We start from the raw sequence: 16,375 nt of genomic DNA, 5'->3' as shown, positions 1-16,375 counted from the left end.
TGGGAAGTAAAAATAAAAGTTTTATAAATGCACGATATTTTCATAATTTGTGTATCAAAAATTAGAATGAATTACGGTTCAATTTAAAAAAAAATATTTTAAAAAGAACTTGTTTGGAAGTGCAAATTTCATTGATCTAAAATAGCTTTAATGTATTATGTAAGTACTGTAATCTACACCGTGTACTTGTTAGCCTTATAATTTTTTGTACTAACTGTTCTTTACAAAACATGAGTACAGATAGCAAAAATAAAAATGTAAAGATCACAGTGAGTATCTTTTATTTTAATGATCTGATTTTTACGTTCTAAGTGCCAATCTTACTGGCTTAAAAAGTTGACCACAAATATGCTTATTAATTAGTGCTAACTTCTAATTAAATTACGGAATCGGTCTCAAAAATGGACTATCTCTGAATAAATATATCCTCCCCCCCCCCTGGAAATATCTGGTTCTTGACCAACAAAATATGAGGGATAGTTACCATTTGGAAAGTATTGTAATGTACAACATAGTACTTGGGAGTCTTATAGGTGTTCTGTACTAACTATCAAGCCGACGGGGTGCTACGTAAAAGTGCTTTAATGTATTATGCAAATTATAAAATAGCTTTAACATAATATGTAAACACTGCAATGTAAAACCATGTACTTGTAAGCCTTATAATATGTTGCACTAACCGTTCTGCACAAAACATGTCTACAATAAGCAAAATAAAAATAAAAACCACCCTGAATATTTTTTCTATTAATTGCGCTACTGATGTAGATAAATGAAGTGCTCTAACCCATGATCCTTCATTTATGTTCAAAAATTTACCAATGATTGATTTTGTAAATCAAAAGAAATGTCTACATATCTAATTTTTTAATTCACGTAATTAATTCCATAGACATGATTGAACTTTTCATTGCTACCTTTGACTAAGCTATATTGGGCAACACTAAGAAGTTTTGCTACTAAGTCAGTGGCCAATAGTAGCATTTTTAACAGTAGCTATTTTTAAAAACAAGAGGTCACTTTCTAAGCAATTGAAAATTTTAAACGATTAAAAGAGCTATTGATATAATATTATGTGATATTGCTTTTGAAACATTTCACAAAATTTAATAAACACTGCAAGGTTTAATCCTCTTTTTTTAAAAAAAAAAAAAAGAACTAGATGAAATAAAAAAATACTTGAGTTAAGGAGATTTTTAGAACAATATAAAATATCCACAATAAATAAATATTTATTAACCCTTTGACGTTGAATTTTTATTATACATGTTTTTCATACTTTTTCTCATTATTTTGGTTAAATAATTATATAAAATTTGGTCAAGATAAGTGAAAAATATTATATTTTAATAATTTATGGTAATAAAATACAGGATGAAAAGCCGGACACACAAACACGGCTTACTTCCTAACAATAACTCATCAAATTTGCACCTATTTAGATGTAAGAGAAACAATTATTCATCATTGAAATTTCTTTAATTTACAATGTAAATTATCGATAGATTTTTAAATATGAATGCAAAAAAAATTTCAAACTACTTTTTTTATTTTTTATATTATAGGGTGGCGACTGGACGATAGTTTTTTAATCGCCATTTGTTATATTGTATTTGTTAATTTGTCTCCCACTCCCCTCTTCATTAGTATAAAATGTTCAATTTTGTATTGTTTATTGTTCAATTATATGTTTGTTATATGTTTAATTATTGTTATGTTTAATTATTGTATGTATTGTTGCATGTTTCATTTTTTATTTATAACTTTTTATTGAAATAGAATTTAATGAAGATTTTTAAGTGATATGAGAGCATGCTATGGGTTAACAGTAACATATACTTTCGCCATTTTTAATCAAAACGTGAGAGGATGCCATAACGCCGAAGAAAATCTTCCTCCAAAATTCTCTTTCTTCTTCAAATTCTCTTCTATGCAAATGAAAATAAATGATAAGATGATATCTTAGGATTAAGCAAAGTAGATGTTCTAATCTAATAATTTGTTTGCATTTTGATATTTTACTTACTATATACTTACTTACTTATTATTATACTTACTTATTATTATACTTACTTATATTTTACTTACTTATACTTTACTTACTTATTATAATACTGAAACTTCATGATTTACTCTAGGTTTGCCAGAACTTACTTTTTCTTTATCTTATATACCACCATTTAATAGAAGGATAAACAGAATTTGAGACGAAAACTTTCTTCCGCGGTATGGCGTCCTATATATTATATATATTATATAATATATAGGCGCGGTATATATTAGAAGCATGTTTTCCATTCCTTAAAATTTTTTATATAAACTAAAAACAAGTGTTTCAATCATTGAAACAGACCTCTACAAATCAACAAGCTACACATCTCCACTAACAAGGCTACACTCACTAAATACAATATTAAAATTTAGAGCAGGGGTAGTCAAGATTTTGAAAACCCCCATACGCCGCTCCATATAATTATCTTATATTGCGCATTTTTCTATAAACAACATTTTTTACCAGTGCCCTCTGTCGGTAAAAATAGGGTCCACTAATGATCTAGAGAATGAACCGAAATAAAATTTATAAAAATTAAAAGACAAAGTGGCTTCCAGTAATAGTAACTGAAGTGAGGTCAACGTGTCATTATCCAAGTTGCTACAATTTGGTAACCCACCATTTCAACCCAAATTAGGTACTTTGAGTCGCGGTGACTCAGAGGATGTAGCTCTCGCCTCCCAACGAGAGGATCCTAGTTCGAATCCCAGCAGGAGCAGACGGATCATTGGTTAGAATTCCCTTGCCACGAGCTAGGTTTTCCTCTCCATGTAACGCAAATGCGGATTAGTTGCATCAGAAACTCCTTTACGTAAGCTAGTTTGTCCCAATGCTTGATCCATGAGTTCTCAAGTCTTCTGGGTTGGATTCAAAATCATAAGGCTACGGAGTTGAACATTGATAGTCATAAATTCAATAAATAGGTCACTTGTTACTGTATATACATATTGTGGTATTGTATATACATATATCAAAATTACTGTTTAGTCGCCATAAGAGATGTTATGCGAACGTTATCATGTTAGCCTATCTAAAGCCAGCGCTGTTTATGCTTATTTTGAAAATGGCGTTGAATATGGAGAAAAGCCATAATTTTGTGAAAATCAAAATCGTTTTTTTTTCCTCCAATAATTAGTTTGTACTTTGATTCACCGATTGAAACTTATGACTTAAACTTGGTAAATCTGATCTCACATTTTTATACTTAAATTTTTAAATGCGGAACAGAATTTACCATGAAGGGTTCATCTAGCTTTCTCTAAAGATGCAAATTATTTAAATCACGTTATTCTCAGAATGAAATAAAAAATCGTCCGAATGTTTCACTTGGAACAAAGGTGATATTTAAAGCTTTCAAGCAGCAATCATTCACTTTTTTATTATTAAAAAACAAAACATCAATCACCGTTCTTTAGTGGAAACGGTCACACCGTTCTGATCCATTAACCATTGAAATGCAGACTACAGGATACAACGGGGCTCTCTTCAACAAAAGCCTTACAAAAACCGACAAATTAAAAATACATCCTCTTATCTTTAAAAGTCTGCATGAAGGTCACCTGTACCGACAAACCACGGTCCATGGTTGATGCCTCGAAATCGTGAATCCGTGGTATGCATTACAACGCGCTCTGGTGTGGCCATCTTTAAAGCAGTCATGCGATCGCCTGCCGCCTCATTTAGAACCGTTCCACTTTTTGCACCTTTGATTCCTTTGTAGAATGGAAAGTTTCAAGGTGATCATTCGATCTTTATGGTTTCGGCATTAAAAAAAAATAGTCTGCATGGCAAAATATCGTTGGACACGACTATGTCTTGTGCCAACGTTACTCATGCATGCGTCATAATGTTGTAATAAGTCATAAATACATTTTGATATCGTGAAATATTTTATTACGTCAAAAAGTATTGTCATATATTCTATTACAAAAAAATAATAATATAATAAAATGAAGTGTTTTTGAGGTTGGCTGGTGTAAAAGAATATACCCGTGATAGAAAATGAGATTATGTTTTGCACCAAAAATAACCTCCTCAATAATCATCAGTTTCAACCTCATTTACACCTCGTTTATAGCTCAACAATACTTTTTGTTGAAATTAGGTGAAATTATTCACACCTCAAAAATATTTAGTTGCTTGAAGTGAGGAAAAAATAGCGCACGGGCCAGGAAACTCCGGTTGGTAGGACGTGCGATCATGTGTTCGAATCCCGCCGGCAGAAAAATCCCCGTGTATTAAATGATGACTGATGCGCGTTAAATCTGTCGGGGTAACTAAGTCCTCCAAGTTCCCGCAATAAATCAAACTTCTGGACATAGTGATTTGGAGATCGATCGCACTCTGGTGCAGGTCAAAATTACGATCTGTGGATAAATCAGTGGAGTATGAATGGGTTCTCCCTATAAAACGGGCTATGACGTGTGTGTGACTAAAGACGTATTCTCGGTCATAGAGGCGCCACTGAAAAACAAGAAACGCACCCTCTGCCTTAAAACTTCGCTTGGGTTCCCATATTAGATTTGTTAATTGGCATGAGTAATAACAAAAACAAACTCTCTAAACTGGTTGCTTTAGGGTAGACTTCTATCAACCTCACGTGTGAATAAAATATCTCCGTACACATTGATTATAGATCTTGGAAGGTTGTTTTCGAGGACAATTTCATATAAACCTCAAATGTACCTCATCATTTCATAACAATTTTTCTTAACATTTTGTAAGGGCAGTTTACCAGTTAAAGTCGTTAGTCTGTACACACGCTTCCCTTTTATTATTATAATTATTATTATTATTATTTTTTTTTTCGTTCTTGTTGTTCCACTAAGTTGACCAAAACCAAACTACATGCCTGACGGCCATACGATGACAAAGGAGTTAATTATAATGTATCAATATAAGAGGTGAGTTTACGAATTCGAAAAACATTAATTTACTTTTTTTGCTTACTTTTCCTCCCCCCTCCCCCATTGTAATGAAAATGAGGACCAATTTCACTCAAAAAATACTCAACGAAAGTTAATTCGCCCCAATACTTAATCCGGGAATTTCCTAAATCACCCGAGTTATCATCTTAATTGCAAAATGTTATTTACAGCAAAAGCCCGCTCATCCACTGTGTGGATTAACTGTTAATATCTGATCAAAAAACAAAACAATTGTTTTCCTTCTAGTAAAAATTGATAACTGAAATTGAATTCGAAAAATTTCATCCAATAATTCTTCATTCGCAGTGGCGGTCAATAATAGCGCTACAAACACCTCGAAATGGGGAATAATGAGATTAAATTCGAAAGGAGAAAAAATTAAAAATAAGCACAATTATTGCGTGTATTATGTATACACAATGTATGTTATTACGCTAAAAGTTTAGGCATAAAATTATTGTACCTCGGCTTTCAAAAGTTACACTTTTCAAAGTCTTTTAAAAATCCCTATATCCTATATATACCTCCATTAATCCTATTAGGAATATATCCCTTAAATAATATCACGGCTAAATATAAAAAAACGAAAAATAAAGTTTCGATTTTATCAGTCATTTATTAACTCATTAATTGCAGTGATGACTAAATTTTGAAATTAAAATATTATATATTTTTTTCATTATTTATTTTTTTAGTATTAATAAATTTAAATGCAGAAATTTGGAATTTCTTTTTTCATTTTTAAATTTAATACTGTATATATATTCCTGGTCATATAATCACAACTAAATATTAAAAAAGTTTCAATTTTATCAGTCATTTATTTATTAAATAATAGCAGTGACTAAATTTTTTTTTTAAACTAAAATATTATATATCACTTTTATCATTTATTTTTTTAGCATTGATAAATTTAAACACAGAAATTTCGAGTTTCGTTTTTAAATTTAATACCATATACATATCCCTAGAAAGATAATCACGGCTAAATATTAAACAAAGAAAAGTGAAGTTTTGATTTTATCAGTCATCTATTAACTAAATAATAGTAATGACTAAATTTTGAAATTAAAATATTAGAAATTATTTTCATTATTTATCTTTTTACTATAGATAGTTTTAATGACAGAAATTTGAAATTTTGTTTTTGAATTTAATACATTATTATGCAGCTATTTGTTTCTTCAATTAAAATAATTAAAACGGGCTATCAATTTCACCTTATTCTAGAATCGTCTATTACGTTGTAATGTAATGATACATATCATTATATGAAAAACAGAGTAACTAAATTTTTTACCATCATATATTATTTAGTTAAAAAGTTACTTATATTCAATGCATGCTGAATTATTTAATCAAAACAGTAGCAGAAGATCGCTATTTATTCAAATAAATTGGCTCTCTTGTTTTCGTAAAAAATAGCACTATTTATATAAATAAGCTATGCTTCAGTGCTGCCATCTAATGATGTACTTTAAAACTCAAAAGATATTTTAAGACATTAAAAGTGTATCCCATTTTCTAAGTTGTTATTTCAAATTATAAAAACCGTTTTAGCAAAGATCATTTTTTCACAAGAAAAATTTAGATGCAAAAATATTACTGTTTAATAACTTTCAAATAAATAAATAAGAAGTTCTATTTTCAAATTTTGCTATTTAAAATTACAATACCATTACATTACAGTTTTTTCGACCATACTTAAAATTTTCATTGCGAGAAATTGTTTGCGGATTAATGTCAATGGCGCATAAAGCAGAAGTGATAGCTTTTTTTTTTTCTGCTGTGAAATATGCTTGCAAACTTACTTTAAATTTAATGTGCTAAAATATTTAAAATTTCCAGCTACCGTNATAAATAAAAAGTTCTATTTTCAAATTTTGCTATTTAAAATTACAATACCATTACATTACAGTTTTTTCGACTTAAAATTTTCATTGCGAGTAATTGTTTGCGGATTAATGTCAATGGCGTATAAAGCAGAAGTGATTGCTTTTTTTCTGCTCTGAAATATGCTTGCAAAGTTACTTTAAATTTTATGTGCTAAAATATTTAACATTTCCAGCTAGCGTCTATTTTTACATATATATACCTTTGAAAGTTACACAATATTTAGCTTCAAATACCAACTAGTAGTTTTAAAATCTCAAAAAAGGAAAAAAGAGCTTGATCTAAATTTTTTACATTTTTTAATAATATTCAAGAACACATCACAACTATCAATCCAATAAACACAGTTATACTCATAAATAACAAATTAAGTAATATTTATAATCGTCATTGAACAGCCGCCCAAATTTTCAGCTCTTAGCCTTATTATTTTGAACCCAATTCAGAAGACAAGGGAGCTTCAGGATTAAGTATTAGGAGAAATTTGCTTTCGTGGACTAACCCGCATTTGCATTACATGAACAGGAAAACCACGAAAAACCCCTACGGTTAGCCCAACAGCAAAAGGACTCTAACCAATGATCCGTCTACCATTGAGCATATGCTAATATTAATTTTATAACCGTCGTTGAACAGTCAATCCAATTCTTGGTTTACGACTACTAATGTTCAACTCCGTAGCCTTGTAATTTTGAACCCAATTCAGAAGACAAGGAAACTCCTACATCAGTACCCTCAGAGGTATGATTTGTTATGGGAACATTGAGACTCGACAGATTTAACGTGCATCAGTCACCATTTCAAGACTCCGTACCCTTGTAATTTTAAAGCCAATACAGAAGACAAGGGAACACCTGGATCAAGCATTGGGAAAAATTCGATGTTGAGTAGGACTTTTTAATGGAACTAACCAGCATTTGCATTACATGGATAGGAAAACGAAACTAATATTCATTGCAGTAGATTGCTTTTCGATAATCAGAACAAAAGTAGGCTATTTGAAATAATAGTGCAGCAATCCAAACTCAACAATTCCCAAACCCTAGGATTCCGAGTGTTAGAACTCTTAACCAGATATTATTCTTGAAAACTGTAATTTTTAATTAAGTCAATCTTATTTTTATTTAATTATTCAAAAACGAGCCATCAAAATAAAGCAATTTTAAAAAAATTCCAATTTCAATGTATACATTGAATAATTAAGAAAAGATAAATGCATCTATGAAAATTTTTAATCAAAATAAAATAACCTAATTCAAAAACAAAGGAATATATTTTTCTGATAACCATTCTGAACGTTTTTAATAGTTTAATTTTAACGGAAACTTCAGTTTATTTTATTTATTTTTAGTTTATGAAGAAAGAAAAAAACAGTTGCCGAAGAGGAAAAAAATTCATTCCTCAATTTAAGTAATTTATAAATAATTAGTCATCTTTTTTGATTTATATATTCATAATTTTTAAAGAAACATTATTTGATTTTTCTAACGCGTATTGAAGTTGAGCTTTTGGTACGAATATTCAAAGAAAAGATTCGAGTTATGTGTAAAAAAATATTATACTTTGTTGAAAGTCAAGAAACGTATATCAACATTATAAACTCTTAAAATGATTTTGCAGAGGCTCCTTTCTTATTACACAGTGATCAAATTACAAGTAATAGAAAATAACAAAAATTATGTCTAAAAATCCTAACAAATATGCGTTTTACTATTTGTATTTAAAGAAATTGATGAGAGAATGATAAAATATCATTTCTTGCAGTCGAATTTTTTCTACGGGAAAGCAAAAGTGAAATGTTTTTCTTCTCTCATTTGATTTGTTAAGAGCAGCTGTCTCCAATTAATACTTAAATCCTATACCGCAATGGTATTTACTTAACTTGCAACGGAGCATAGATATTTGGTTGGCCCGTCTTTTCTTTCAAACAAAAGTTTAATAATTTTCTTCCCTTTCCTATCAGTTCCATAACGTCTGATGCTAATCTTTGCACAAAAGTTGGTTTAATCATTTATCACTGGACCCAACTGAACGAGATGTGTTTCTGTGAATATAATTCCTAAAATTTTACCTCGACATACCAATAACAAGCGGCTTTATCGGCTATAGTGCCTTTCCCATACACAGCACAAATGTCACGACCAGCTCTTATGGGCTTAGAAACTTCATTAAAAGCAAAAAGTGTCAAAGATGCTCATATTGATTCCAACAGAACATCTTTCGAATAAAAAAGTCAAATTATGCATTGTTCAAAACACAAAGAATAAACTAAATAATTACGAATAATACATTAATTCAAAGATAGAATTCTATTTATTCTCAAATTTACAAATCATAAGACTTTGTATCTATATACAATATAAAAGGAACTGAACACAATCTATACATTCTATGAAACAGTCGAAACTTTCAGAAAATTTCTTCAGTCCAAACGAATTGTAACGCCTTGCTTCTTTTTTGGAGAAGAGACTAGNAAACGTATATCAACATTATAAACTCTTAAAATGATTTTGCACAGGCTCCTTTCTTATTAACAATAATCAAATAACAAGTAATAAAAAATAACAAAAATTATGTCTAAAATTCCTAACAAATATGCGTTTTACTATTTGTATTGAAATAAATTGATGAGAGAATGATAAATATTATTTCTTGCAGTCGAATTTTTTCTACAGGAAAGCAAAAGTGAAATTTTTTTTTCTGTCATTTGATTTGTTAAGAGCATGTCAGTATAAGAAACGCTATCTTTAGGGGTCCAATCAAATCCATCTCCGGCAACGTCATATAGTTGTTTCTTTAAAAAGAATGTATGTTCTCCATTATTTAAATTTGTCGCCAAGTCTAGGATTCAAGTAAGACTACGAAAGTATCACCTTTTCTTATAGTAATTTTATGATATTGTATATCGTAAAAGATAGCATGAATTAAATTTCTGTGAGGTGTTCAACTTTTAAAGGCTTTATATTGTTTTGAAAGCATATTTGTGTATTTTGATAATGAAATAAAACGGAACTATATGCAGTCGCCGATTAATACTTAATTCCTATACCGCAATGGTATTTTCTTAACTTGATATTTGGTTGGCCTGCCTTTTCTTTCAAACAAAAGTTTGAAGTACAATAGTATAATTTTCTTCCCTTTCCTATCAGTTTCATAACGTCTGATGCTAACTTTAGTACAAAAGTTGGTTTAATCATTTATCACTGGACACAACTGAACGAGATGTGTTTCTGTGGATATAATTCCTAAAATTTTACCTCGACATACCAATAACAGGCGGCTTTATCGGCTTTAGTGCCTTTCCCATACACAGCACAAATGTCACGAGCAGCTCTTGTGGGCTTAGAAACTTCATTAAAAGCAAAAAGTGTCGAAGATGCTCATATTGATTCCAACAGAACATCTTTCGAATGAAAAAGTCAAAATTATGCATTTTTCAAAACACAAAGAATAAACTAAAAAATTAAGAATAATACATTAATTCAAAGATAGAATTCTATTTATTCTCAAATTTACAAATCATAAGACTTTGTATCTATATACAATATAAAAGGAACTGAACACAATCTATACATTCTATGAAACAGTCGAAACTTTCAGAAAATTTCTTCAGTCCAAACGAATTGTAACGCCTTGCTTCTTTTTTGGAGAAGAGACTAGAAGTTACAGAGACGATATTCTGTTCCTCTATCCTTACGATACTGTAGATTCATCTGCAATAAAAAGAATTGGATATTTAATACAGGAAAAAAGGTTCATTGTCAAAGTCAATTTTCCTGCCCAAACTTTATCTACAACCCCAGATTTAAACTTTAATAATTTTTTAACATCTACATTATATTAAATAAATAATCTCAAGAAAACGAAGCGATAACAAATTACTACTTGATTAAAAACTTCATTCATTTCAAAAATATACAAACCGGAAATAACAGTCGACACGTTTCAAGCGCTTCAAAAACAGGCGCACATTTTCAGGACTTGTCAGACGTGAATTAATAGAAACAGTGATTTGGGATATAAAACATTAAACGAAAAATGGAAAAATAAAGGTGAGAGAAGGGAAAAAAAGAAAACTAGAAAAACCACAGTAGCCGAGAGAGAGGGAAAAAAGATAAGAACAAGAAAAATCAGTGGCCAAGAGGGGCAAATCATGGTGAAATGCATTTCCACGCGCTATAGAGAGGTGGTAAGGAATCTGGGTACATATTCAATTTCGACAATGCCTAAATTATGTCCACCCCAACTCATCTTGATGCCCAGGAATCTTGTTTTATTCATGTGAATGCTGATTCTCTTGTAAAAGACAGTAATTTCTCACCAGCTAGCTCTCCGTTGAACTGTAAATTAAATTCATTAATATTTTTTGTGTAAGCTGAAGTTATTGTTATTATTATTATTTTTTTTTGGTTTCATTTTACAATAAAAATTTAATATTAAAATCTAAAATACAAAAGCGCGCTTAAACATACTTTTAAATTTCTGGATCCAAAATTTAGCTTATTATCCGTAAGCATGGCTGAACAATTTAAAAATTTTTGCAGAATACTGCGTTACATAAACGCGGTACTAACGCAACTAATTTTACGAATTTGATGGATGCTAATCTTCGCAGGTCTGTCCATAGATGTATTGAAAATGTCCCTGTGGCTGAGCGTTAACAGAAGTAACGAGTTCAAAATAACGTATAAATCATATTTAAACTAGCCTTTATGAAAAATAGATAATTAATCATTTTGGTCATACTTCTACATGCGAATGCATAACCGTGAAACATGGGTGTTATTTTAAAGAAAGGAACTATTTTCGATGCACTTTATTTCTAAGAAGAAACAAAAGAGCAATTAACAGTTAAAAAATAACTGTAGAGGAAGGCATAAATGAACAAATACGAAAAGAAAAAAAAATATCTTTTGGAATAACAAACTGGCTCGTGTAAACATGAATAAATATTTTTTAATTATTCCCTTCCATTTAATGTGAGCCAATTTCTTAGTCGAAACCATTTTGAACATTGGTGAAAATTAATTCCTCCAGTAAAATTCGTCTCCTTAAAGTAGTGAAGTAGTTACTCAGGGGTCTGTCCAGACATTTTGTGAAAGGTCCGTTTTTCGCGAAATTGTGAAAAAATTACTCACATTCTTTCAACCAGGGTCCGCTTTTATGAATTTGTGCAAATAGGGTCCGTTATTGCAAAAAAAAATTTTTTTTTCAACCATTGCGCAATCCCCAGAAAGCTTAAATTATCCGCAAATGTTTTAGTGAAGATAAAATTATAAATTTTCTTATCTTCACGATATGTCGCAATAGTTTATATATATATACAGGGGTGCATTTCGTGAAGGGTCCGGTTCTCGTGAAATTGTGAAAAAATTACTCACATTCTTTCAACCAAGGTCCGCTTTTATGAATTTGTGCAAATAGGGTCGTCCGGTTATGGCAAAAAACTTTTTCAAGGAGTTTTTAAATTGTAAATAGATACAAGATTATGCTCAACACTGTAAAATTATAATTAGAAAAATTACATTTTAAAAAATAAACAACAATTGCTGCTTCTAAATTAGAGATGCAACATACAAATATTTGGTATTTAGCCTATACTGCTGAACGCAGAATATTCATTTCGGACGAATAATGGAAGAATCGTCTGCCGAAGACAAAACTTAATTCGTTTACATCCATCTTTCTTGTTTTCTGCCCTGGAAAGGGTTCATTCGATTAACAAAATAATAATGTAGATAAACAAATTTGTGAAGGGTCCGATTAAAAGAAAAATCATTTTGTGAAGGGTCCGTTTTTAAGTTAAAATATTTTGTGAAGGGTCCGCTTTCAAGAAAAGATATTTTGTGAAGGGTCCGTTAACGGACCCAAATTTCTTCTAAACAGACCCCTGTTACTAAATTACTAAGTAGTTTTGGTCACTACATTTAAAAAAAAAAATAGTTGTAGAAGTAGTGATCTACATTTGTAACAAAGTAGTTGTAGTAAATTGCAAAAATAATGTAGTTTCTTCGTAGTATAATAATGTAGTTTTACTATACAACGTACTGCAGTTTTATAATAATAATGTAGTTAGCAAAAATAATGTAGTTTTTTTTTTTTCCAAAACTCATTGAAAAACATGATTTTAGTTTTTATAATTCTCGAAAACATTTTTTTTTTTCTTCTAAAAAAACTGATCACAGGTTTTAGTGATTCTCACAACACAAAAGCAAGAACTCTATTTCACTAATTCACAAAATTATGACATCTTCACAATTTAACAAAACATTTCACAAAATGCTTTGAATAAATAGTGTTTTAAAATTTTTGTGCGCTTTTAAATTGTAATTCTTATAAAGTTATAAAAGAAGAAAAAAATGTGATTTACTTCTTTTGTCATTCTTTTTTTAAGGGTTTTTATCTTAAGCATCAAGTTCTTGAAAATGCAGGTGACGACATATATGGCATCTGGTAAACACGCGACTATCTGTCCGGATTTATTTACTACAGTGTGGGTCAGGGGTGGGAGAAATGCTGGTACCGGCATGAAAATGGAAGAGAAAAACGCACCGGAAACAGGAAAATGCTTGATAAACAAGATTTTGCTATCATCTATCCCGTTAAAAAGAGAGAGAAAAAAATCTAAGACACTGATGAAGATCTTTGGTATGGGTAAGCAATGCATTTCAATGTTTTTGGATTTTTTTTTTCTTTTAAAGGAGCTAGATTAAGATTTCAACCAAACATTCTTTAAATAGTTTGTTAAACGTTTGTGAAGAAAAAAAAACAAGGAATGGGATCTGTGAATTGTTAAAAGAAACTTGGGCATTTTAAATTGTTTTGCGTTACATGTGAATGGGAAATGACGTTAAAACAATGCAATCATTGATTGATAATTTTAATGAAACTTATTCCACGGATAAATATTAAAAAAGAATTTATTTATTTTTTCAAATAAACAACATAAGAACGTTTTAAATAATCCAATTATTGATTGAAAACTTTAATCAAACTTACTCCACGGATAAATATTTAAAGGATTATTTCTTTTTAAATAAACTAAGAATTTAAATATTCCAATCGTTTATATAATATTCGCATCATTGATTGATTAATTTTAAAACAAATCAAGAGTACAAAACTTATGGTTTAGTATAGTTTCAATATTTCAAATTTTATCTTTCAGAACACAAATTTGCAAGCTTTAGAATTTAGCAAATATGTGTAAAAACTATTTCTAATAATGTATAGTATATACGATTTTGGATTATTCTTCCTTAATTTATTCAAATTAAAAATAATAAAAATAAAAAAAAATTCGAAAAATACTTTTTTTCCCCAAAATTCTTTGCCGAATATTCAGCGTAAGGGCTGAATATTCATTATATCCCTATACATAAGTAAGTAGTTTAAAATATAGAAAAAGTGAGTTTAGTTACACCTTCAGTAAATCAAAAAAAGTTTGAAACCTTTTTTTTTGGTTTTGTTTCAAAATGTCAAAATGCACCCAAATTGAACACACGTTTCTTCTCGCTGCATTTAAATAATAAAAAGCGGTATTCTTTATATAGACAATCAAACCGCAGTACCCAATACAGTTACATTATCATCGCTTGTCATTCCGAACTCTAGACTATCTACTCCTTGGGTGGTCCTTAGAACGTGTTGCGGGGGTGATTTTTTTTTCTCTTCCTTCTAGTGGGTGTGTTTCTTGTCTTCATTTATCGCCACTTCCTACAGCCTGACTGAAGGCAGGGGCATACGGGGCAGTTGCCCCGGGCCCCCACATCAGAGGGGGCCCTAAATCGAATAGAAAGTTAATTTTATGTTTCCTTCTTTAATGAACTTTTTATAAAGAAAATATCAGTACCGAGTAAAATACGTCAGCTTCTTCATTAATCTATCGTATGAACACTATCTATATTTCGTAAATCCATGTTTTTCTAAGGCAGAATTAAGCTAAATGTTCGCAGTTACGATGGATAAATTTGGCTCATGAAAAGCCTGTATTTTAACATATCACAAAGTACGATATGTATACAAAAATACAGGCTTCTGATTGGCTTCATTGAGCCATCGTCATTGGGTAAATTTAGCTGAATTCCGCCTTAATATCAGCAAGGATATGAATTTTTCGCAACTAGATGAAAAAAATAAACAACCAGGCTAATCTAATTAGGCTACGTCGGACCAAATCCCCAAGATTCATATGGTTAATTTGGAATAAAAGTTAACGAATGATCTCAAAATTTCTTTTTTTTTCCTCCCGAAGAAGTAACTTGACTGCATGTATTTTAATATAAAATACTGAACAGAAGTGTGTAAAGACAATATGTGCGCAAACAAATGTTTAGGTTTTTTTTTTCTTCAAAAAAAAATTTATAAAAGGATATTATAAATAATGAAAAAAAAATGGGGGGGGGGGGGNNGGGGGGGGGGGGAGATTCAAATAAAGAATTAACAACTTGAAACAATAGTAAACTTAGCCATCTAAAAATTAAACAGAACATTCATAAAATAGAGAGACTTGGAATGGCTGGGTCATGCAGAAAGAATAAATAAAAATATGAAGTTCAGAAAAATCATAAAATCTAAATTAATGAACTCAAGACTCAGCAGTAGGTTCAAAAAGTAATGGTTAGATGATTCAATCAAAGCATGAAATTGATTTAAACAAATTTTAAGATAAAAACTTAAAAATAGTAAGTCAAAATGGAAAAGGGCTATAACCAAATTTGTCACAGGTAAACAATTCAAAAAGTTAGAAATCAAAAAATCAATCAAAACAAAATTTTAAAGATATGTCTGTTAGCAAAAACAGCTCTTATCAGTTTTTGGTTTAACTACTCACTACAGAAAGGCAACAGTACGTTAGCAGACTGTGATGAAGTGCTGTTTTTGCTGACATACATATCTTTTCCATTCCGTTTAGAGCTGGTCTCTAACATTTTTATTTAAATGGTTAAGATGATGTAACATGGTGGTCTAACCATAACACAAACTACTAACTCAGGGGTCTGTTTAGAAGAAATTTGGGTCCGCTAACGGCTGAATACCAAATATTTGTATGTTGCATCTCTAATTTAGTAGCAGCAATTGTTGTTTATTTTTTAAAATTTAATTTTTCTTAATTATAATCTTACAGTGTTGAGCATAATCTTGTATGTCTTTACAATTTAAAAACTCCTTGAAAAAAAATNACCCCTGACTAACTGAAAACACAAGGGTAAGAATAGACAGGTTTGAAACAGAATTTTCCAGCAAGCCAAGGCCGACAGTGTGCTAAATATGTAATTAACTAAATTCATAAATGGCAATATATAAATGAAAGAATAAAGAAAAATGAATAAAGAAACAATGAAAAATCTGAGAATAAATGGAAAATTGTTCTTTGAATAGCTTAACATTTAGCACAGCCAAATTTAAAAAATATTTTTCTTATTTTATTTTAAAAGGCATTTAATTTATTACTGATTTTTTTTTCTGTTTTTCTTAATAATTTGAATTGCGATTTTAGAAA

The 16,375-nt window shown here is 30.1% G+C and overlaps 1 protein-coding gene across 1 annotated transcript in view; it reads right to left on the bottom strand.

Moving 5' to 3' along the window:
- Positions 1 to 10,354: 10,354 nt before the first annotated feature.
- Positions 10,355 to 16,375, bottom strand: part of LOC107456087 (uncharacterized) — a 154,068-nt gene continuing 148,047 nt past the window's right edge. The window contains exon 4 of the mRNA XM_071187174.1: positions 10,355 to 10,586. Coding sequence (XP_071043275.1) covers positions 10,567 to 10,586 — 20 coding nt within the window. The 3' untranslated portion in view covers positions 10,355 to 10,566. The remainder of the gene's footprint in view (positions 10,587 to 16,375) is intronic.

The sequence above is a fragment of the Parasteatoda tepidariorum genome, chromosome 10, assembly GCF_043381705.1.
Source record: "Parasteatoda tepidariorum isolate YZ-2023 chromosome 10, CAS_Ptep_4.0, whole genome shotgun sequence".
In the NCBI taxonomy this organism is placed as follows: domain Eukaryota; kingdom Metazoa; phylum Arthropoda; class Arachnida; order Araneae; family Theridiidae; genus Parasteatoda; species Parasteatoda tepidariorum.
Note: the sequence above shows the minus strand (reverse complement) of the source record. Positions and strands in the feature narration are given on the sequence as shown.